The sequence below is a fragment of the Lycium barbarum genome, chromosome 6 (assembly GCF_019175385.1).
Source record: "Lycium barbarum isolate Lr01 chromosome 6, ASM1917538v2, whole genome shotgun sequence".
NCBI lineage: Eukaryota > Viridiplantae > Streptophyta > Magnoliopsida > Solanales > Solanaceae > Lycium > Lycium barbarum.
Window position 1 is genome coordinate 125,515,534 of NC_083342.1, and position 24,537 is coordinate 125,540,070.

Below are 24,537 nucleotides of genomic sequence, written 5' to 3' on the forward strand. Positions count from 1 at the left end.
TGGAAGCTTGTCATCTTTAGATCTAATTGTCATTATTTATAGGGTTTTGATTTAATTGTCTTTTTATTCATGTTATATTAATTTCACTTCTTATGTAAAGTTAACTATAATTATTTTCTAAAATACATTTAAGGGGAGTCTTGGCGTAACTGGTAAAGTTATTGTCATGTAACCAGGAGGTCACGGGTTCGAGCCGTGGAAACACAGCCTCTTAATGCACTGGGCTGCCAAGAGTGTCCGCTTAGCCTTTTTTTCCCGGTCAAAAAAAGTATTCACTTATCAAATCAAGAAATAATTAATTTTATTTTTTCATGTTTGTTCCTATTAAGTGTCAAATCTCAATACCTATTTAATTAGAAATAATCTAATCAAAAGTTTTTTTTTCAAAAATTAGTTTTTTTTTTTTTTTTAAATGTGTAAATGGCTAAATAAACACTTTCTTTTTTAACAAGAAGTGGGAAAAAAATACAAGTAAACAGTGTCAGGCTGTCAGCACTCTATTGTCACGTGTAATGGACCAACCATTAGTAGAACGAACTATTCGCCTCCCTTCATACCCATTTAACTACCCCTTTTGCTCCAATATATTTATTTTCCATAATAAATCTTTCTTGTCTTTTTGTTGTGTTTTTTTTTTTTTTTTTTTTTTTGTTTTGATCTCCATGGATTGCTTTGAGTTAAGCTCAGAATCCCCATATGAGCTTATGCTTAAAGCTGCTTTCTTGATACCTATTTCTCATTATTTATTGGGATTTCTGTTTTTACTCTTTGTATTTCTGTATCATTTTGTGGAGATTCACTTCTTTCAAGATTTCTTCACTGCGTTTAGAGGACAGCCTGTGTCTTTAACCTTTAATTCTTGCTGTGACCTGTATCAAGAAGTGGTTTCCAAATGTAAAACTCTTAATGGCAGGTAAAAACTGAATAAAGGGGTGAATAAAAATATAATCTTGATTAATTTGAATGCTTTCTGGTTCTTGATCATATTTGGAGCTTTGGTATATTATTGATGATGATGATTTAATTTGGAACCATTCAAGAAACCCATTTTATCAGGTGGATTGTTAGTCTAAATCATGTACTGATACATATTTTTGAGCACTTTTTGTTGTAATTAATTAATTCTATCTTATAAGTAACAGAAGTGTTAATTCTAGATAACATACTTTGCTGTATCTATCCTGAGTTTTGAACTGAAGTTTGTATGACATGAGTATATATGGCTTTTATGTTCATTTTTATTTACTCAATGGCATTTTCCTATTGCTTATTTCAGGTATTTGTCTACTCCATGGCTTTGCAGTCCTCATATGCAGACTGCCTTTTTACAGTTCTTTGGAAGGGCACCCGTTTGCAACTACCAACGGTGACAACTACAATTAGCAAACTTATTTAGTTTCACCTCTTTCCACTTGCAAAATACAGCATTTAAGTCTTACTTTTACAGATGAAGAATTGCTACATTTTGGTTACTAATGCATTCTTGCCTCCAGACAGATATTTCATACGTCTGATGGTGGGACAATAGCTTTGGATTGGCTAAGGAAGATCGATGGTAAAGTACATTTTAATCATCTGTCTTCATTTCATCATGGACTGTTTCAACTCATAATTTGATTGAATAAGCTTGTGTTTTAGAAATTACTGAACTTCAAATAAAGAATAAAAAGCTGGAATATGCCAATGTACTTTTGACGATGTGGTTAATTTATCTACGAGACTGAAGTTTTCATGGAGTTCCAGTAGTGAAAGTGTTGTCTAGTCATAGAGAACTTTTCCCAACTATGTTGGATAACCAGTTCTGAAGGAATTACTTTCTAGACAACTTAGACCTTATGAATGGATGCTCTAGAGAACATGAATTAGTGAAGCAACTTTACAAAGTGTAAAGAAATTGAGTTGAGGAGGAGCACATATAATTTTTTTGTTGTTCGAGGAGAAAATTCAGGGGAAAAAAGAGGATCGTATTATATTTAGCTTCGCCATTAATTTTGTGCAAGAATAATCAATGAAAGGCTTATAAAAGTACCATAAAGTAGAATAAAAAAGCTATGGAAGAACCTCTTCCAACTCCATATTTTAGGATGTGAAGAAGCCCTTTTGAATTGCTAGAATGAACCAGTAGAAGATGAATTTCTATTTTTTGGGTGCACTTGGTGGAAAGCAATATAAGGGTGTTTGAAGTAATCAAAAAACTTCTTAGTGATTCAAATACTTAATCTGCCTTTCCTCATCATTGAAGCTGCCTTATTCTCCTCTCTCTACGAAAGCGTGTATTTCTATGCTTAGATAACTTGGGAATTTTAGTGCTTTTTTCTCAAACATCGTTGTGCCTGTTTTTGAGGTAGCTTATTCAAGCAGTTTATCAGCCTATATCATACATGACTTTGTTGAAGATATAATTGAGTAAATAAAAGTGTGCTCTCTCTAACAACTTCAGCTTTTAGATGATTTGGTCACATGCTTTAACAAACTTCATTGTATTAACGAAATTCTGATTTAAAAATAAAAAGAACCATAAATAACTTTCATTGACTAATAGTTATTTTAGCCTTATTGAAATACTTATGTTTAAGGTGAACTTGGAATATCTAATTGGTTGCATTTTGATAGCACTCGATATATGTTATGGATCATCTCTGCTAAATATGCAAAGCTACTATCTCTAATCATTTGCTTTAACAAGTACTTGTCTTAAGTCAAGCTCTCACCAGATCAGTTGAGTATTGATTCCCTGTTGCTTTTATGCGCTACTTAATGGAGTAAATTTCCACCAATCCTGTTTCTTTTTTTTATTTGTTAGTTAAAAAGCCATCCGTTGAACATTTTGATGGAGTTCAGAGTGATGACAAAAGTCCCATCATGGTAGTGATTCCTGGTTTAACAAGTGACTCTGATTCTGCTGTAAGCTTTCGTCCACTCTTTTCCTGTCGCCTTCAAAATTATGATTTTTTTGCCTTGTTTATGTCTTTCTCTTTTGGAGAAACAATTTTGTTTCAAAAATAATTTCTTTCTCCACGTTCTTCTCTGTTTATAAACATTTTTCTTCCCTTTTCCTCTCATTTGATATTATCAGGCCTTCTGGCTTTGACAAAATTGTAGTTTTTCAACTTTATTCTGGAGTTGATTGAGCTCTATCGTATGATTATTTGAGATTATGTGCTGTTGACTGCAAATATTTGCTTTATTATTTCTTAAATCTGCTTTAAATTAGCAGTACATAAAGCATCTGGCTTTCAAGATGGCCAACCGTGGATGGAATGTCGTCGTGAGCAATCATCGGGGTCTCGGTGGAGTGTCAATAACTGTGAGTACTCCATCCTTGACCAAACTTAATGTTTTCCAGTTTAGTTGCTTTTGATAAGAGAAAATATGATGTATATTTTCATCAGTTGAATTGCTTGGCAGATGAGAGGTGCTATGATTGGTGGATCAGCTGGTTTTTGCATTGAAACTGCCTTATTATGTTTTTTGTGCTATGATTGTATAGTTTGTGGACTATTGAGCAATGAAACTGAAGATTCATGATTATCTTGATGGCAGTCTGATTGCTTTTATAATGCTGCCTTATTATGTTAATTGTGCTATGATTATATAGTTTGTGGACTATTGAGCAATGAAACTGAAGATTCATGATTATCTTGATGGCAGTCTGATTGCTTTTATAATGCTGCATGGACGGAAGATGCCTGCAAAGTCATTGACCATCTCCACACCCAATACCCTCAGGCTCCATTATTTGCTGTTGGCCTGAGCATTGGTGCTAATGTTCTGGTACGCCATTACATATTTTGTGATTGAATATTTTATTAGCTTTCCTTATATTACCAAAAAATTCTGCAACACTTTGTACTAAAAAATCTTCTTTGTGGTTACCTGAAAACTGAAACTAAATTTGAAAGATAAAAGGAAGAGAATTATCATAGCTTTTTGCAGTAAATATCTTCAGGGAAGTTATTATTGTCAGAAAGGTTCACATACATGCACATACAACAGGTATACAAGCATATTACAACTGTCTCGATGGCTTTCGTAACACTTAATCTGTCAGTTCTTCATCATTATATACAAAACACCTAGTGTATAGAAACATTATGACCATTACAAAAAAAAATCTGCAGTAGTACTTACATCTACACAATATAATCCTTGTTTACTAGTTGACCCATCTACTTTAGTTTGATACGTTACAAACCTTAAGCATGAGTTGATGTGTTAATGATTAAATTTCTTAGGATTTTTAAAGTAAATGAGCATTCCTCTTCTATATTTTGAGAATTCAATGAGTTCAAGCATATGCAATATGGCAGATGTTCTGGACGAAGCCAATAACTATTTTATTGACAATATTAGTAATTTCCAGGTAAAATATCTTGGTGAGGAAGGAGTTAATACTGCAATTGTTGGGGCAGCTGCAATATGTTCTCCTTGGGACCTTTTGGTTAGTATCTAGACTAACTAATCTGCATGATCTGACTTTTTTTAAGGTATTGGTGAATTGCTAACTTCTTTGGTTTCATACATGTCATTCTTTATCTGGTATATCTTCCCACTAAGTTGGATTCTCTTACACATATTGTTTGTTTCCTGGGTTAAGGGCTATTCTGGATGGTATGATCTGTTGGATTATCATGATCTGGAAAGATTGTCTAGCCTGAAAGAATTCCGTGAAGATGCTAGATGAAGATAGTGATGGTGGAAACCTAATTAAAAAAAGTCAAATTAGTCATTTCTTAAGTTTATTCTGCACCATACGGACCTGATTTATTATTCTGTCCTTTGCTTATGTCACACAAGAATTATCCCTGCTTTTCTCTAAGTATCTAACTCAAATCCACTTTTCTCTCTTTTTTTTTTTTTTTTTTGTTCAGATTTGTGACAGGTATATTAATCGCAGGTTTGTGCAGAGATTCTACAACAGAGCTCTTGCGCTTGGATTAAAAGATTATGCCAAGCTGTAAGCACCTGTAGTCTCTTTTATCAGTCTGATCTTGTATTTCGTTTCATGGCTTTGCATTAACTGGAATGATTGCATTAATCCTAAGTTGATTCTATGTTTTCTAATATTCTTATCCTAATTCTTTTATGTGGCAAAATCTGAATTTTGCAGGCATCAGACTACTTTGTCTCGTTTGACAGATTGGGAAGGCATTGTTAAGGTCATCTATTTCTCTTAGTCATCTCTTGTCACTGCTTTATCGTCTATGACTATCACTTAAATCAATCAATCAATCAACTGCGCATCAATCCAATACTAGTTGGGTTGGTTATATAAGTCCTCTATATCCTTTCCGCTCTCAGGCTGGTATCATCATGGAACCCTTGCCCATTTAGCACTAAACGCTGGTGCAGATGTAGCACATGCTGTGTATATGAATTGAATGTTTAAAGGATTTTTGATACTATATGACTATTTCACGCTAGGACCTGCTAAGAAAGACTAACATATGTGGAGTTCCCCTAGTTACAATTTATTGAATTGTACTAACCACCGAGGGAGGTTTCTAGCCTGCATGATGCGACCAAACTATAGGTTTTCCTGAAAAGGACCATAGTGCTGACTTTACATCCTGCATGATGCGACCAAACTATAGGTTTTCCTGAAAAGGACCATAGTGCTGACTTTACATAAAATGGTGGTTTATTAGTTGGGAAATACAACATGTGTGTGACATCTGGAATAGTATACTATAAGAAGCCTATATGTCAAAAGAAAGTAAACGTGAAATCTTACATCTGATGGAAAATTTAATTATTAGATAATTATGCAAGCCCCAGGGTGACTCTACTTTCTCGTATATTGATGTCTAGCCCTTTTAGTTTAGTTCGGTGTGTTCCTCTTGGGATGAGACATCCACTACAGAATACAGGAAAGATAACTATTAGTAGAGGACAAAAAACCCTGATTCTCTTGTACTTTTAGCACCATTGCAGTATCAAGAAGCTAGTGAAACAAAGGTGCCCTCAGATAAACAGTTAGATACAATATCTAATCTCAAAGTAACTTCTAGGATGTGGGAAAGTCCTCTTTTTTCGACACCCCCTAACGACACAGTTCTCTGCAGTCCTTGTAAAAGAGTTAATTTAGTTGATAACGCATGCAACTACAAGTGGTTAATCTATCTCTATCTTGTGTATTCCTTATTCTGATGGCTTATTTTCTTTGTTTCTCTTGCAGTCACGTTTTCTCAGAGATTTTGACAACCATTCTACTCGTGTCCTTGCTAATCTTGAGGTAACACAACTGTCTCCTTTTTCGGTACATTTGTCCGATGCCTAATTAACCAGCATTTATTTCCATCCCCTCTCCCCAAGACTGTTGATACATATTACAGGAAAGCTAGCTGTACCAGTTATATAGGAAATGTGATGGTTCCCCTCCTCTGTATTAGTGCCTTGGATGATCCAGTCTGTACAAGGGAAGCAATTCCATGGGATGAATGTAGGTATGTCATCCTTTTTGTTACACAATCTGTCCTTTTAGCTTCAATTCGAATTGCTAGATAGGATAAAACACCAGTACTATGTGAATTAATAGAGTTGCAAAATTATTTGCTTGTTTGGAAAAAGGATATAACTGTATAGTTATCTAGTACGGCATGAAATAATAATTTAATTTGTCAACCATATTGTGGAGTCAGCCTTGCGCCAAACATAATGGAAACTGCAGGCATTTGTGCAAGAAACCTTACCTTATCTAGTGTCGGCTGAGACTTGCTTAAGTAGAAGACTCTTTTATTAGTTCAAAGTTATCCTCATATCATCTTTGTGTTCACCGGATCATTGTTTTCTTTTTGCTCTCACTCATTTTCTTTTCTATTTGTGTGTGTGGTGTGCCTCTAAATATAGGATGACTAACAGGATTCTCTTCCAGGGCAAACAAAAATATCGTACTAGCTACCACACACCATGGAGGACACTTGGGATATTTTGAAGGGATAACTGCAAAAAGCCTCTGGTTATTTGCCTTACTCTCATCAACCTATGGTTTTTGCCTTTTTGGCATTGTAATATATTTTTCTTTATGTTTTTGTTAAGATTAGCACTGCATCTCGCCATTATTCAGTCACCTTAGTTCTTTTAGCACGAGAATATGCCCCAAAAACAAAGAATCAAGAAAAAACTGAGTTCTCCGTGAATATAGACTTTGGGGGTTGTAGGAGACCTAAATTAGAGAATTAAGTGATACTCATAAGTACCAGAAGTGTTACTCACCCTTTTAGTGTTTTCTATTAAAGTGTAATGATTAGTAGCATGAGCTATGACAACAATACTTAATGAGAACAAGTTTATGATTTGCTCCTTATGTGCAGGTGGGTTAGGGCTGTTGATGAATTTCTTTGTGCTTTGAACTCCAGCTCATTGATCCATCGAGAAAAGGTATGCAAATTTGTATTCTCACTTTGAAACTTGTCATACTTTAAAAGATAAGCTCACATACTTAGTTAATTGGCTATGCTAATTGATAGCTCTATTCATAAAGTTGATGCTGAGAGTGATTGAGAGCCTTTATGTCATTGTATTATGCAGGTGCAGAATACCACAGTGGACAGTTCCGTGGATTCATCCATTGATCAGGCACCATATGTGAATATTAGAGAAGATGGATTGGTGACTGCATTTAGCAATGAGCCATCAGGTGAAGTAGGAAGTCAGCAGAATGAGCAACCGGTCGAAGATGACAAGGCTGGAGATGGTATTAGAGGTGTCAATGGCACCATGCAACTAGAAACAAATGCAACAACTCAGTTTGATCCGGCTCCTGAACCTGATTTTGATGCAGTGATGGTTCCTGTTAAAAGACGTCTAAATCAGCTTTCTCGGCATAGTAAGATTTCAATGTGGGTACTTGCATATGTTGCACTCATAACTACTTGGCCAATTCTTGGCTCAGCTGTACCAATGTTCTTCAAGAAAAAGCTGCGTAACATTTTCTCACTGAAAAGATGACGATGTCATGCATGTAGCCGTGCCCAAGTAATATTCATTGCTATTGAAGATACAATTATCGTACAATTGCTGGGGAAGAGGGAATAGTTAAGTTTCCAAGTCAGACTTGGGAATAGCTGTACTATTTCTTATTACTTCAAAATGATCATATAATAACACGAGCCATTTAGAAAGATTTTCATTGTTTCCTGATTATTTCATGTCTGCAAGAATACAAGACGAGATTCGTTAGTCTTGGAATTTTTTTTGGCCAAGAGGTCAAGATCATGCATTTGGAAAATTGTGTCCTTGTAGGTTATTTTACTACACCAATTTCCCAATGCATGAGGGTCTTGGATCTCCTGGGGAGCAGGCAAGGGTTCTTTCTTAGGCCTTCAGACTCACAGTTCAGCATTTATCTGCAGCCATTGCTGATACAAGCTCTCAATAAATCATCAAATCTTGTATTGCAATACAATGTGGGTTAAAATGATGATCAGAATTAAAGAACACAAGTAAATTTTATAAAAAGGGCCAACAATGTGGTGACTGCTCCAGCTCTGTAGTACACAGATAAACTACATCGAATTTTGTAGCAAACAATCATTCCAGTCATTTAAACCGCCAAAGTTCAAGTCTAAAATATTCTACTCAAGTGTAATTAGAAACGGTTCTCAGTTCTAACAAAATGTTATTTTAACTGAGTGTGCCCATTACTTCACAATAGGCACCAGACTAAGTCAAAATCCACAAATTGTGGCCAAAATAAGGAAGACCCCTAGACTACTACTTAACTAAGGTACAGAACCAGCTGAGAGACATCCCGTCTAACTAATACAAGAAGCAAACTCATGACACAGGGACACACAATCACCATTGACGGGATCTTGAGAAGATTGAGATGGCACATAAACTCAAATCTACCCAGTGCGGGACATCTTCATTTTTGGCATTGCCTTCTTCATCTGCCGAGCACGCTCTTTAGCCTCTTTCTTGCGAAGTGCCTCTGCACTAAGCTTAGCCTCAGCTTCCTCTATCTTCTTTCTCTGTTCAGCCTTCTTCCTTTGCAGTGCTTCTTGCCTGGCATTCTGGAGTTCTTTGTAAATCTCTTGGGCAACCTTCTGTCTTGCTCCATCAGTCTTAGTACGGGCCTGAATAGCAGAAAACAGAAGTTAAGAAATATGTACGTTTTCAAATTTCACATACAGTCAAAGCTTCATCCATAATTACTAACATGCGAGCTCAGCTTGTATCGTCCAACTAAGTCGATGTAATAAGGTACAAGAGCCACAAGCCGGGTCATGTCAGCCATGTTTTTAGCATCAGGGAGAGCAAACTTGAACACCAGCATCTTCTTGTGTGACCCAATATGTTGATCAGAGAAATGCATCGAGATGAAACCTTTACCAAATTTCTCATATGCTTTGTCACCGAAAACCTGCAAGTATCAACATAAAGCTATATTACATATTACTCACTTAGCCTGCTATTCAGAGAGCACTAGCAGTTCATCAGCATCTTATTTTACAGCTATGTGAACCAAAAAAGCAAATAGTCCCACAGAAGAGGAGAGAGCAAATGAAAAGAAACCTCTAGGCGAGGTATAGCGGACTAGCCATGGAGAAATAAGCATAACAATGGGGTAGGTTACAATCACAGTAATGAAAAGTAGCTGCTAAAACTGGATAAATATGTACACGGAGCAAAACAGAGAGACATAGAAACACGTGAACAGTTCTGATTTCACACAAAGTCAAACTCCTTATCCACAGAAAAGTCTCTCCTCACACCATTTGTAATAAAATTAGCCCTCTTGGCACTATTGAAAATAAGAACAATATTCCGACTGATTACCCCTCGAGTCAGAGTTCATAATACTGCACTATTTACTAAGATTTGTTATATGTACCTAAATACTGCTTTTAAACATATCCAGCTAGCATCGATTCTAGGGAAAAGACAGAATGCTTTAACTTTTCACAACAGTTTCACCAAAAACTCGAAATAATAATAACGGCAAATAGCCAGATTACAACACATTTATATTTAAGAAAGTCTACTTCTTCAATAATTAGGAATTTCATTTAACCAATCAATCCCAAATTCAACAATCAGAAATTTCTTAATCCCATCAATCCTAAGCAAATTGACCGCCTCTTGTTTCCTTGTAAACCTACCTAAAAGAAATTTGCATCAAATACTTCATCACTGCCTCAATTTGTTTGACCAATTCTCTACTTAGCATGCTCCAGAAAAAAGAGTATTCTATTTCTTCAACTGGGAACAAAATCTAACATCTCTAGAAAGCCATGTTAATTGATGATGACACTACTTTACGCTGTTTGCTGGGGAAAAAGAAAAAGGACTGAAGTAAGTGGAGCATAAGGAGTCATTTCAATGTAAAAGAGGAGTGGAGTAGAAGCGAATGAGTTGGGTACCCCTCCAATTAGCTTCTATTACTGATATTGGAAAAAGAGAATTAAGAAGGTAGCTTCATTTTTTTATCGGTAAAAAGGAATTATCTTCAATTAGTTTATGTATTCTAAGTATTGATGACTTATTGTCCTAGCAACAAGAAGAGACAGTAAAGAATACCAGTTAGTCTCTTTTCCCCCTCTTCTTCCCAATCTAGAAACCACATATAGTGCCATAACATTATGACTTTGGGGTGACATTGTCATACTATTCTCACATCTTCTAACTACACTCACGTCACAATTGCTTTCCTGGGGCCTGGGGCTATAATCCACACTCATCCACATGATGAAGAGCTTCCTTGCCCCTAACCCATCCCCAAATAAAATAAAAACTTAAAAAAAAAAAAAAAAAAGTGGGAAATAATAGAATGCCTTCCGAGCTCTTGCAGTGGTTGGCGTCTGAACCACACAAAAAGGATATGTGTATGTTGTTCAACTAATAAACAACATGAGAAGGGAATGTATAATTTTGATGCCAGGATGTTGGTTTATGGTTGGAAGAAATAAATCTCGGTGGCTATCGTCAGATTTTCAAAGAGAATGGTGTTAATGGAGAGTTCTTGGAGGGAATGTCTACGCTCACGACAGAACAGATACTACGGTTTATAAGGTGTCACATGAAATGCAGAGAACACTGTGCATGGAGCTCAGGAGGATAAAAGCTGCACCTAAATTGGATACTCACAAACATTCCAGATGACAGCTGAGCTAGATTAGATACTCACAAACATTCCAGTAAAAGAAGACAAAAATTTTAATCTAGCACAAATCAGTATGGTGTCTGGAGAGGATAGGGTGTATGCAGACCTTACCCCTACCTTTGCGGGGTAGAGAGGCTGTTTCCGATAGACCCTCGGCTCAAAAGAAACGAAGAATTCGAAGCAGGGTTGCATGAAAATAAGACAACATAATAACAGGATACAACTCAAATGAAGCAACAAGTAGTAAAATACTGAAGAACAATAAACTACGCGATTACTAAATAATACTACTAATAGGGAGAAGCAGAGAGGAGGTTATCCCCTTGCCTCTCCCACATGTAGTGCGACAACCTTCTACCCTAATCCTCGACCTCCATACCTTCCTATCTAGGGTCATATCCTCAGTAAGCTGAAGCCATTCATATTATTTCTAACAATAAAACATCTGAGATTACTATGAACTATGAAAGCATAATTGAAGTAGCACTCAAGCTAATACAAATCCATTCAAACACGAACCTGATCAAGCACAGTTTCACTGATCATATCCCCTGCAACCTCTTTCGACTCAGCAACAACAGCCAACTCATCAGCAACCCATTTCCTCCCGTTGGGTGGACTCACCAACGATGCAAATCTCTGCAGATCCGTAAGCTCCTTTTGCATAGTCTTAGCCAATTTCTTCTTCCCCACAGCAACAACCACATGATCCATTGCATCATCATTCATATAAACCTCGAACGTTATTTCATCTTTACAAGGCACCACCATATTATACAACCTCGATATCAAATCATGCCTACTCTTCAACTCCATCGTAGCCAACAAACCCTGACAAAATCTCCTCCCACTAGCATAAAACTTAAACACATTTTGACCTTCTTTCAACAATAACGGCGAATCATCAGTTTCCCCAACACCCAATAAACTAAAATTCTTCTCAAATATCGAATCTTTCGTCGCAAATTTACTAGCCCAAGCTAACGCTAACTTCTCATTCTCTTTTTTACCAGTAAAGTAGTTAATAACAAACATAATCAAGAAAGAAACGCAAACAATCTCAACAGTATAAGCCGATATAGACTTGGGAGTTTCGGGCTCAGTCTCGGGCTCTTGTTGGGGATCCGAACCGGATTCGGATGAGGTGGCAGTGGCAGTGGCAGATTCAGTAATTAAAACGGAATCAGAGGGTGAAGGGATACCTTCAAACTCATCTTCATCCCAGTAATCGAAGGATGTAGAAGCAGGCTTTGGATCGGACGGCTGTGAAGGGGAGGGATCAGGTGGGCCATGGTGGGATTCGATGGGGTCAGAGACAGAGAGGGTGGTGGTGAGGGGTGGGGGAGGGGTGGATGAGGAAGAGATGATGATGGGTTCATCTGAGTCGTCGATTTCATCGGCGTCGAAACCCTCGAAGTGGTGGGGAGTGGCGGAGACGACGATGTGGAGGAGAAGAGAGAGGATGGACAAAAGGGCAATTAGGTAAAAGCGAGTATCGCCTCCTCTAGGGAGGATGAAGGAAGAGAGATGGATGAGGGAAAAAGAGGAGTGCTTCGCCATTAGAGAGGTTGTTTGTGTGGATTTGGATTTGGATTTGGATTTGGAAAGAAATGGAGAAGATGCAGAATTTAAGTGGATGTGTGTGTCTGTGTGATACTTCCAAAGTGCACTTACCGTAATTTGACTTGCCGCTTAGCCAACCCTCCAAATCTCACGGGTAATCGGCTTTTAGCCTAATGATTGCATCCAAACTTAAAGTCTCTAGGGGATGTTCACATCTATGCTAATTAATAATCCTAGTATTATTACTAACTAAATTATTATACTTAATCCTTGTATTTAAAATAAAATTCTTAATACTAGTAAGAACTATTGCGCATTGTCATTCACCACATAACATTAGATTTTTTTTTGTGGTAATCAAATTTTTTTCATTAACCACCAAATGAAGAGTTACAAAGCCATAGCTAGCTACAACACAGCATAGCTATCTTAGCAGGTACAAACAAAACAAATGATCAGACAATATAATAAGAATCACACAACACTAGCAAATTCAGAAAGAAAATCTAAGAAAGTATTTCTCCATAACTGATACAGCTCTCACACAACAGGAGCAGGCAATGTCTTTAGCAATGGCATCATAGGCAGTTGACCTTCCTTGAAAGAGTCTGACATTTCTTTTAATCCAGATAGAGAGTACACATTCAGCCAAGATAATGTTAAAGGAGCTGGCATGAAGAGACTTCCTTTAGCATTTGAAATAGCGGAGCTCATATACTGATCCCATCGAGTAGCAGTCACTATTGGTCTCTGAAGCCAATCTAGAAATCTTTTCCACAAGTTCATATCAAACGGACACTGCACAAACATATGTTCCAGGTTTTCATCATGGTTGTGACACAACGCACATTTTGGATCAGCTTGTATTCCCCATTTGAGCAATCTATCCACAGTTAGGAGCCTGTCATGGAAGTGCAGCCACTATGTGAATCTAGTTTTTTGTCCGACATTGTTGGTGAACATCAGTGATTTCCATTGAACTCTTGGCAGAACCAGGCAGTAGTTCAAGGTAGATGGTTCTAATCATGCTATACTTGTTACTTTGAGGATATTGAACCAGTTGGAGAGTATGGCGAGCCTGTAGTACCATCCAGGAAGCCTCTGAGGTACAACAATGTCACATTACGATTTTTTATGTATAATAAATTCGGTATTTATTATTCTTGCATAATTAGTTCATGAACTCACGAATAATCGTGTGTCAGCCTAATGATTAGATCCAACTTTGGTTGTTATTTCACCCTACATTATACATTTTGGGATTGATTAGTTTTTGCGCAAGAAAAATCAGGCCCGTTGTAAAACTCCGCTAAAGCTTCGAGAAGGTGAGAAGAAAGATAATTTATTAGGGCAAATTGCCCTATTTCAAATAGTTCAAGGGCAAAATTGACTCATTTTCCCTTGTTTTGGAATAGCTGTTAATAGGAAGGATATTTTTTAGCTAATTGGATAGTTAGAGGGTATTTTTTAATTAAAAAAAAAAACGTAACGGCGAACGTATTTTTGAAAAAAAAATACATAACAGAGGATAAATTTTACTTATTTCAAATAGTTCAAGGTATTTTTAGCCCTTTTCCCCTGTTTGATTGATGTAACCGTCTCAACTCAACTCGTTCAAACTTCGACAATTTGGGTGAATTATACTTATGAACTAAATTTTACACTCGGCGATATCAACTGAATGTTTTTGACGCATCAACAGTCTAATCATTTTCCTCCTTTTTTTTTTTTTTTTTTTTGGTCGTTTTTGCTAGGCATCCATCATCTGGTCGATCAGCTAGTCAGATTATTCAACCTATAACCCAGAAGTTACAACACATAATGCATCTCTGAAGTTTGAGCACGTGTTTTAATTCAGGGTCATGCCGAACATACATTTTACTGACTCAAATGTGCAATCAGTCCACAACTACTAAACATAACAAATATAACTGCGCCAAAATCAATTTATTACTGTTATAAGCTGCAAAATCCATAATGCTAGTTTAAAAAACCTATGGACTATTAAAGAAAAGAAGCATCGTAAGAACATGATTAAGCACTTTAGTCAACGAATCCTGACAGCATTTCTCACCTCAGATGATAAACTCCCCTGGATGTAATATATACAAAATAGTGGGCAGACAGTAGAAGGGTGGTACTGACCCCATCTTATGAAACAAGCACTTCAACTAAGTCTGTTCTTGATAGTACAGTAGTTATACAAGGAAATTAATTTGCATTCCCTTAATTATCAGAAAAAGTTATGGAGCCACCATCAGTACTGCAAAGAAAGAGATAACAAAAGCTGGCCTCAACTCAGATGAGTAAAGCAATAATGCAGCAGGTGCCGTAAATGCATTTTGGTGCTACATTTAACATGGTTCCCTCATTAGCTTTTTGGGGTAATATACACATCCAACTTTAGTAATTCTGTCAAATGCAGAAATATTAATTTTGCGAGAACCAACATGCATGATGGTTCATTATTAATTAAGCAAAGAACAAATTATGTCCCACTCCTTGTGTCCACCTGATCCTGGAGAGATCAGCAACCAGACAGTCCCTCAATAGCAGAAAGTTTCCTTATGTAACCGTAGAAAAGGTTGAGCTCCTAGGTGTTTCTGCTCTGTGTGGGCATGGATTGATCACCCGATCCAAGGCTAAGTAGCTATTTTCTTTGTTTATCTTCTTCTAATAGCAATTGGATTATAGATCTGAGAACTTCATTATCAGTCACCTTGGAAGCCTGAAATATGAAGTGTCAGAAGAATTCATATCAATCCAAAAGAAAGGTTTAAAGGGCTGAACATGTGAATGGAAAAGAAATTTATTGGCACCCAAAAAAAGAGGAAAAATGATATCCAAGCAAATGCCCAAAAGTCTAAAACAATGAAAGGGCCCCTGTGCCTCTAAAGTTGTTTAGAATCTTGAGCCAATGGTTACCATAGTGGTAGGTATAAAAGGGGGAGAACTCCGTTTCACAGAGGAAGGTTGTGCAGAACCTTTTCTTTGTTGGAACAGAAAAGAGGCATGTGTTAATTTTACGTTCAAGAGGGAATAGCCAAAGGAAGTGGAGTCTCAGAGAAATGTCAGTAGCACATGCGGAGAGGACATTGGATAGGAACATCTAAGGATCTTTTTTCACGAGTAGCCAAAACATATGGAGTCTCCTACTAGCAAACGTCAATGACAGAGAACCTGGTGGAGAGAAACTTGGGAAAGACATACTAACTTTTTGTAGGAATAGCCCAGAAGGAGCAGATCAAGTGCCAAAACGGAAGCGCACCATTCCCTCAACAGGGCAGTAGTTTGGGATCCCCACCTCAATTAGGTTCTGAGCTGGCAGTGATTAAAATTTGAAAAGTATTCTTTGTCTCATAAAGTTATGTTGGAAGATGCAATGTACATCAACTATTATCTCTTCAGATTAGTTAAATGATCGGGGTTGGTGCATTGATAAATCAGAAAGAAACAGTATATGTTAGTACTGAAACAAGTTGTACTATCTATTATTTTACGATAAAACATCTACCTGAGGATTACGAATAAGCTCCTTGAGGATATCATGAAGAGTTAGCCGGAGTTGCTTAAATAGCACAGCTGTTTGTGCCGGTGCTGCAACTTCTAACCATCCATCTATGGTAACTGTTCCAGTCTGGAAAAAAACAATTACACACCATTACATAGGAAAAAGGATAAAATCAGGAGGGGGTTCATTAAGAGAACTAAATAATTTCTCTCCAACTGCTAATTAAGTGGTCTACAACTTCCTATCCTTGAGTAATGAGACATATAAATGAATTTTTGGAAAATGTAATGCTGTTAGAAGGTCATACATCCTACAAAAAATGGGGAAAAAGACAGGACTAGGACCCAACAAGAAAAAATATTCCTCAAAAAAGACAAATAATTACAACTATATGCAATATCCTACAAAAAAAGGGTAGAAAGACAGGACTAGGAACCAACAAGAAGAAAATATTCCTCAAAAAGGACAAATAGTACAAGTATATTGCAAACGATTAATGGAGAAACACATGTAATGGGTTCTATCCTTTTTTTCCTGCATATAACTGCAATAATCTGGAACTGAATTGGTAAGATCTTGCTAACATCTGAGGCCAATATGGACGCAGGGTAAGCAATTGACTTAATTTTCCGCAGAATCATGCCTTTGAAATTGAAAAGGCCAAAAGGAAAGCTCTGCATGCCACTTTAAAAAAAAAAAAAAAAAAAGGTGCTATTTAGAAGGTACGCTACTTTCACATGTTTATCAGATGTCCCCTGAAGGAACTCAGGAAGTATGCTACTTCTAAAATAGTACTCCCTCCGTTTCAAAATGTTTGTCTTACTTTCCTTTTTAGTCCGTTCAAAAAAGAATCTCTTTCCTTTTTTAGCAACTCTTAAATTCCAACTTTCCACGTGGCATGTTTAAGACCAAAAGATTAAATGACATTTTGGTACATTCTACACATCTTTAATTTAAGACCACAAGATTCAAAAGTCTTCTCTACTATCTTAAACTTGCTGTCAAGTTAAAACCAGGCAAACATTTCGAAACTGAGGGAGTACTGGATACCAGTTTCCAGAGTAAGATACTGTTCTAAATCCTCTCAAACAATAGTACCCAAAAATTATATTGGTTGCTTTGGGAGTGATTGCACCTGTTTTACTTTGTCCGCCTTTATGTTCCTCCTTTTAAGGGGGTATCAGGTTAAACTAAGCAATACCCTACTTCTGCATCGAAAATCATGGAAAGCAAACCAACGAAAAGGAGGGGGTACAGAAGTACAATATAGCATGTTTGTTTTAGCATTTCGTAGCACAAATGCTCAATCTTCCATGCTAAATAAACAACAAAGCAAATCACAGTTTTCGACAGTTCTTGTTTCCTTTTCCTTTTCTTTTTCCCACTTTGTCAGCTAAGTCTCCTACCCTTCTGTCACTAGACAGCATAAGATGGACACCGCTCGTGTGCAATGCTTCAAAGTTCGAGTGACCATTTTGAGCAAATTTGGCAAATGAAATAGACACCTACTACTCGTTGAGAAATAAGAAACAACTTATCAAGTTATGGAAAAGAAAAAGCAGGGTAAGCAAGCATGACCATAAACAAAAGATACCTGGTGCTGAACGTTTATTGGTCCACCAAAAAGCAATATAGTATAAGGAGAGACAACAGTGGTGTCTCGCAAAAATACCTTGTTAGTCTCTACCTGAAATCAGCACAAATATGAATTATTCTTAAAAATTGGTGAAACAAAATATATAACTACAGATAAAAATCAGTTATGTAAAGAAAATCAGTAAACTTTTTGCAATACAAAATTTGAGTCAGATAGTTAAGTTGAACAATTTGAATATGTTTGCTATGGATTCACAAAGAGAAAAAGAACACATTTTCAGTTATCTTATAGAAAGGTAAGCCAAACTTGGCTTCCACATTACAAGGTGTTAGAAAAACTATCACAACAATTAGATTATTTCCATGTCTCAGTCCTAAACCTTCAGCACGCTTGTCAGTCACCATTAGTTTCACCGGAGTCCATGCTTAGACTTGGTGAATGAATTGTTTAATTGCTTCATAAGCAATTAGAGTTGCTATTCTAGAATGCCCATCACTGGAGGAGAATTTGGTCATCGAAATTCCAATGCATCATCTAATAAATACTAAAGAGAATAGTTTATTAAAATTTTGCGAATGATTTACTTCATCTTCGCGTCTCTTTTTCAATTTTCGGGAGCATAATTTGTTGAAAAAGTTTCTTATAGTTCAAAAAGGCATCATGTCTTGAATCTACAACATTTTAACTTCTTATCAATAGAGTAGTTCAAAAAGGCACAAGTTCAAAAAGGCATCATGTCTTGAATCTACATCATTTTATCTTCTTTTTTTGATGACATGGGAACCCGCAGCCGCTACCCTTCGGGTGCGCACAGGGTAAACCCAGCTCCTATCATTTTATCCTCTTATCAATAGAGATGTTGAAGAAACCATGCAGTTAAGGATTCCATCGTCTTATAACAACTTCCTGATGTCTTGATAGAATTTGGCATTACACTCTTTCAGGACTCACTTGCACACTAGATACGGATTCCAACCATAATCACCCTGTTAGCGTCGGTGTCCTAGAAAGAAAAAGTTCATTCTGAGTAAAGCTCTTATCATGGTTTTGGAGGCTGATTGAGTGCTTCTCCGACAGCCAGCCGTGCCATTTTGGATCCAAAAGACCTTTTATTGGCTGCTCCCCAATTGAGCACGCACCTCCAGTTAAGTCTGTATAAGTTTGAGCTATAACAGCAACATCAGAGAGAGTAATCTGGGTAGTTGCATCAGGAAAAAAAACAAAAAACAAATAAGTCTCTAACTGCAGACTGTATGTTATGTCCATACACCATAGATAGCCATAGATCAGAGCTCTTCATAAGCCACTTGCAGCTTACGTGATTATCAGAGGATTTGTGCCCTTTATTCAAAAATTTAGTCACACCAAGATGCTTAGAGATGATATTAGTTTTACATATTTGGGGTTTTGCAAGGTCTAATAGGAAAACATTAACGGAACTGTTCCTGAATGCTAAAATGTGATGTATTTGGACAAATGAATGCAATAGTGTCGAGTATACAATTAGTTTGCCATCTTGCCTGGCATTTCTTTCTTTATCCCAAACAAAAGGGAGAAAGGTGTTTAGTGCAAACAGCAAACTTCATCAAGAAAAGGCACCTAGAATTTCTTTCCCCACCCACTTCCGACCTAAAGTGACAGAAAGAAGCAACACTTATTGAAAGCATGGAGGACATTCATAGATAAGGTCACAGAGATCAAATGTTAGGTTTTCAAAGTATAAGATTAAGAAATGCAAACCTTTTCAAGAAAGACGAGAAATGGGTACTGAAAAGCTTTTAAGTCAAAGTTGATTGACGAAGGGTGTATGTGAACTTCCCGTTTTCCATCATACCACGCAGGGTAACTCTTTGCTGAAAGACCTGCATTCTGTTTTAGGTTCCCAAGAGCAGTTGTAGCAATGCCTTCTTCTCTCGCAGATACATTGGGATACAGACCTGCACACAATATGGCCTAGACACATTTATAGAGGATCAGTATTCAAACAAGTCAAAGATGTAAGTTGACAGAAAGAATAACTAGAGTGAAATAATCTCCCTCATTCTCTATCTGTTTCCGCCTCTCCCCTCCAAAACCCTCAAATATATTTGCTATATTGAATAAATGCATTTAGCTTGCTTGTGCCCTTGGGGAGATAATTAAAGTCATTATAAGCTTTATAGCAAACCTGCCTTGGTGACTTAAAAAGGAAAGCTAATCTTTAATGTACCTTAAGAATTGAGGAATGATTTGAATTTATATTAAAAGGCTGTGATATATCTGAAAGCCAACTGTCAAGCTTCTCTTTCTTTTTCCAATCAATCTGCGTTCAACAATAATTCCAAAGTTAAAGCACCATAATAATGGGTAATATGACTTGCAACACAGATAGAGGAGAGAGAAATTAAATCGTCTAAATACTTGGTAAATTTATAGGTTTAACTATTATGAAAACATGTATAAATCCATTGAAGCCGAATGAATATATTGGAGTCCACAAGTTTAGGCAGAGTTGGCACGTAAGTAGGAGGGAAGTGATAACCATCAAGCCACCCTTAAACCAGGAAGACTGAAATCAAGAAATTCCCTGCTGTGACAACACAGCGTCATACTTTTGCAGACTAAACACCAGAAGAATCCCTGCCCCTCGCAATGCCCACCTCGCCCCCCATACAAGAAAAAAGTTATGAACCAAAAAGAAAACATTTATCAATTTGACAGAAAAAGGGGGCTATTAAAGCTGTTGCTAATTACAGAAAGAAATAATCATATGAGATAAGTAGACAATATAGCTAGAAGTTGCAATCATGAACCCAAGACGCAAATTGTTAAAGAGTCCACAATGAGTTGTCTAGGAATACACATACAACTGCAGTTCCTCAGATCCTTAACATCCTAACCTTTTTTGAAGTAAACCTGGTCTAACATTGTCCTCGAGATACCTCTAGCCGTGTTTTTATTGTTCCCGTCATTGTAAATATCCAGAAAAAACAGGTAATTCATAGTTCAATTTTATATATTAACTTCACTAAATTATTACCATCCAATTTAAAGGATGAGAATGCAACTCACAAGTCATAACATTAATAATGCATACTTGATAAATAGGCATCTTAGAAATAAAAGTACCTCCGACTTCTTTGGGAGGTTGATGAGTCCAATGTCAGCTAGTAATGTTCCAAATTGTATTCTCATGTCTCTGGCACAATAAGACATGTATTAGCAGTTGGAAAAACAATTTGAGGTCTCAAAAAGGAGGTAACCAGGAAAAGGAGGCATAATTCTCACAGCTCAGTGGCTTATTCAGGAAGAGCTAAACTTCGCAAACCACAGGTGTATATCCTATTCAGAGTTTGTTGCTTATTGTCCTCCATGGACTTTTTCAAGGATCATTATAAGTTCAACATGTAGATTGGTGCCAATGATCACTATGATAAATGGTGATGGTGAAAGTAGTTCTGGGAGGCTATGTGAAAAATAATTCGGGTAGGTAGTGTATGCTGATGGTGGTAAAGACTATTCTGGATTAAGAAGTGCTCTTTGCTGGGGAGGAGGTTTTGGTTTTCTCCCTATTATCCTGCACATTTGCTCATAACATGTTTAACCCCATCTTATATATGCAATTTATTCTTACCGGTTCTCACTTCAGAAATGGATTAAGGATCAGGTATTGGCTTCCTTTCAAGTATAAAAATGTGGACAATGACAACCATAATCCCATTAGTTGAATCCATTCTACAGCCCCAAGGCATAAAACACCACCATCACTTTTGAATTACAAAAAAATTGAGCTACATGATATCCTTCCAAATTAGTCAGGCATTCCAGAGTAGGAAATAGTACCCCAGGGACTACAGAATATTCTTTCTTTGTTTTTTGATAAAGTGATATTTTTCCTTTGTTAGAGAAGCTTTACATTGATATTATAACGGTTAAATTCACAGCATAATGAGGGATGATCAATAACAAGGGATGTATTTAGTATGGAATAAAAATTACACCTTATCATATACATGACAGAACTGCTTAAGAAATATGAGCTGCAAAACTGCTTTGCTGCTTTGACTCCATTCTGCCAGAATGAAAATGAACTGCATCAGTAGCGTTGCTTAAAAAATGACAATGCCTAAATTAAACGTTCGTAAATAACTTCTTCCTTTTTTTTTTTCACACTTCTTGGTATGTTGTTGTTGTTGTTGTAAATTAACTTTTTTACAGGTAAAAAGTGTTAAAATACATTGAAGCATTTTATCAATAGACTGAGTGTCCGCTCATGGAATAACGGCCTATCTGATCCGCAAGGGCTCTACTATTCTTATTCGACTAACAATGAACGTCACAATTCCACTGGAGAAAATATGCACGTTCTACAAAATACATTATTGTTTGGTCTGTTGTCAAAGGAGCACCCAACAGAAGAAGCAAAAAAACAACAAAAAAACAAAAAAAAAAGGGAGCAGAAGCAATATTCTTTGGTAAATCTCTGTGGAGTGTGGTAAACATTGAGTAGCCATAGATAGAGAGAAGCTGTTTAGCCAAATTATTCAAGATTAAAATCAGGTCATGGTTCACCCTTACCAGCAGTGATCTGCTTCTTATATATGACAGTTGGAAATCAGCTCACTAATAATTAACAATCTGAAGCAACAAAATAACTACTCCTTTGATCCTCTACAATAGTAGCCTTGGTCTGACTCAGCACAAATATGGAGCAGAGTTGAAAATCATGAGTTATTTACCAGTTGGTTATATGATGACTTTGCAATTTCTGTGAAATAAAAAAGAGAAAAAAGTTGCACTAAGAGTAATAAGTGGATCCCCCACACCTTGTGTCATATAAAATGAAGGAGTGGACACAAGTTTTGAAATTGACAAGAAATTGGAAGGACAACAAATCTGTCTGGGATGGAGGTAGTAATACTTGCTATAGATGCTAAGAACCAAGCCCTAACAAAAGTATCATGATTATTCATAGGTTTTCCATTGCAAAAGCCAACTCACACCTAAACTTTCAATTAGTTCTTCCTTTCTTTAATAATCGAGAAATTTCCTAGGACTAAAGGCGCAAAGTTTGAAACTCGGGGAATAACACACCCCTCTACGCTTCTCAATTTAAATACCAGGCTCCTTTTGTGGCAGGGTTCGAACCCACACATCACAAGCTACACTCTTTACTAATAGGCTAATGCCCCAGGGGAAAGCTTTTAATTTTTGCGGCAGGGTTAGAACATTGTCACAAACAAAAGCCTGGTATTTAAGTGGGGAAGGATAGAGGAACCGGCTTAATATCAACCCAGATTCATACCATGTTCACTGCTCTTGGGATTTCTCAGTCATCAAAAAATATACACAGTTATTTTATAAGCGGTTGCAAGTTAGTAAATCACTGACCTCCCGCAAAATTTTCTCCCACTTTTTATACGCTACCATCATTAGGAGATGGTCAGATTGCCAGTTACCACTGCCAGAGTCAGTTTCACAGCCAAGTTTATCACCCAAAAGTGCCAACTTGGCTCTTTCAACATTTTGCCTCTGCATATGCATGTCAATACGTAATTAAATTCTATATAGACATCAATGAAGCTTCTAAGCGTTGAAGATACAAACCTCATCTTTTGGATAAACAAATGGAGACTTGTAACTCAGGAAGGCTGAAATAGATAGAATTGGTGACAAGCAGCCAAATACTCCACCATATAACAGTATCTACAGTTCCACATTTGAAAAATATAAGACAATAGTGGTCAACAAAGCTCAAGAGCCAGACAATTGGAACACCAATGAAATTTTAATTCATATTGAAAATTGTCACTTGTAGAGAATCATATTTTTTGGTAAATTCTCTACTTTTTAGTATTCTGCTTGTATACAAGAGATTTCTCCATCATTATTTTTTATTTTTTATTTTTTTGAGAAATCCTTAATTAAAAAAAATTAAAAAGAATCATTTACCTTTTCGAAAAAAAGTTTGTGAATTAGAGTTGTAACGGGAAATATATAAGATGTTGAAGAAAGGGGATAATTACATAAATACCTTTCCCACCAACACATCAACAGGAAGTCTCGCCAAATGATACCCGAGAGGAGTTAACTCTTCATCCCCTTCAACAGCACCAACCTGGACATGAATTGAACTATGAGATTATCACCATAAAGCACAGCACCGTGCAGTTCAACTGGCACTTCATGCGACAAACAGTATTGCGATTTAGCACCTTTTACATGGAAAGGCAGGAATGTACTTTTTATATACATAAGAAGAAAGAATGTGTATAAAAGAAAATTTAGGAAACAAACAAGTGCAAGTGCACTGCATTTAACAAACCAAGCTATGCAAGACAGCATACCATCTTGCATGAACATTATCAATGGTACCACAGAAATGGAACCATCCAAAGACATGACAAATATATACCTCAATACAAATGAAGCATAGTAGAAACTTATATCAAAGTCCATTTATGAAACAACAGCAGATGTCTCAAATTACAAAAGACCTCGTAGAGTGTATGGGTCCTGATACCTTACACACCCTAATACCTTACACACCCATCCCATTTTATATGAAGACATGTGATTATATAAAGAACTAACATGCTAACATGAGCATTTACTTCATAGTAGTGATAGTAGAAAGAAAAAATACTAGTACTAGTTCTGAAGTTAATTTGATAGAGAGAACATCGCATTGAAGTTTAAAAAGTGATTAGTTTCATGATTTTGAATTCTTGAAAGTTGAGAATGTTGTCTAGAAATGGATAGTCTTCAAATGTTTAGGAC

The 24,537-nt window shown here is 36.6% G+C and overlaps 3 protein-coding genes across 11 annotated transcripts in view; 1 reads left to right on the forward strand and 2 right to left on the reverse strand.

Moving 5' to 3' along the window:
• Window positions 1–577: 577 nt before the first annotated feature.
• Window positions 578–8,125, forward strand: LOC132598658 (embryogenesis-associated protein EMB8-like). Of its 3 annotated transcripts, none has more exons than XM_060311658.1 (14): window positions 583–913; window positions 1,277–1,366; window positions 1,494–1,555; window positions 2,804–2,904; window positions 3,218–3,307; window positions 3,652–3,774; window positions 4,364–4,441; window positions 4,872–4,957; window positions 5,111–5,159; window positions 6,179–6,235; window positions 6,316–6,446; window positions 6,875–6,958; window positions 7,314–7,380; window positions 7,531–8,125. In XM_060311658.1, exons 1-14 carry the CDS (start codon window positions 663–665, stop codon window positions 7,948–7,950), a joined length of 1,689 nt encoding a protein of 562 aa, XP_060167641.1. In that variant the 5' UTR covers window positions 583–662; the 3' UTR covers window positions 7,951–8,125. The 3 variants fall into 3 exon arrangements, with proteins under 3 accessions (XP_060167642.1, XP_060167641.1, XP_060167643.1); XM_060311660.1 differs by having other exon boundaries at window positions 584–913; window positions 1,498–1,555; XM_060311659.1 differs by lacking the exon at window positions 6,875–6,958 and having other exon boundaries at window positions 578–913.
• A 367-nt stretch (window positions 8,126–8,492) lies between these two features.
• On the reverse strand, window positions 8,493–12,838 carry LOC132598659 (uncharacterized protein At5g49945). Its single transcript, XM_060311661.1, has 3 exons — window positions 11,627–12,838; window positions 9,164–9,367; window positions 8,493–9,080 (listed from the first exon to the last, which is right to left on the reverse strand). The coding sequence occupies exons 1-3, from the start codon at window positions 12,665–12,667 to the stop codon at window positions 8,850–8,852; spliced, it is 1,476 nt and encodes a 491-aa protein (XP_060167644.1). The 5' UTR covers window positions 12,668–12,838; the 3' UTR covers window positions 8,493–8,849.
• A 1,871-nt stretch (window positions 12,839–14,709) lies between these two features.
• The window catches only part of LOC132598656 (DExH-box ATP-dependent RNA helicase DExH7, chloroplastic), a 28,722-nt gene continuing 18,894 nt past the window's right edge, over window positions 14,710–24,537 (reverse strand). For 2 of the 7 annotated variants that reach the window (XM_060311653.1, XM_060311654.1), the window contains exons 25-34: window positions 23,792–23,875; window positions 23,365–23,463; window positions 23,149–23,289; window positions 21,759–21,829; window positions 20,887–20,956; window positions 19,988–20,080; window positions 19,519–19,731; window positions 17,776–17,868; window positions 16,185–16,307; window positions 14,710–15,398 (exon numbers count right to left, since the gene is read on the reverse strand). In XM_060311653.1, the coding sequence (XP_060167636.1) occupies window positions 15,321–15,398; window positions 16,185–16,307; window positions 17,776–17,868; window positions 19,519–19,731; window positions 19,988–20,080; window positions 20,887–20,956; window positions 21,759–21,829; window positions 23,149–23,289; window positions 23,365–23,463; window positions 23,792–23,875 (1,065 nt within the window). In that variant the 3' untranslated portion in view covers window positions 14,710–15,320. Of the gene's footprint in view, window positions 15,399–16,184; window positions 16,308–17,775; window positions 17,869–18,729; window positions 18,973–19,298; window positions 19,408–19,518; window positions 19,732–19,987; window positions 20,081–20,886; window positions 20,957–21,758; window positions 21,830–23,148; window positions 23,290–23,364; window positions 23,464–23,791; window positions 23,876–24,537 lie in introns of those variants that run through there. The other 5 variants (XR_009566627.1, XR_009566628.1, XM_060311656.1 and 2 more) reach the window with 5 other exon arrangements.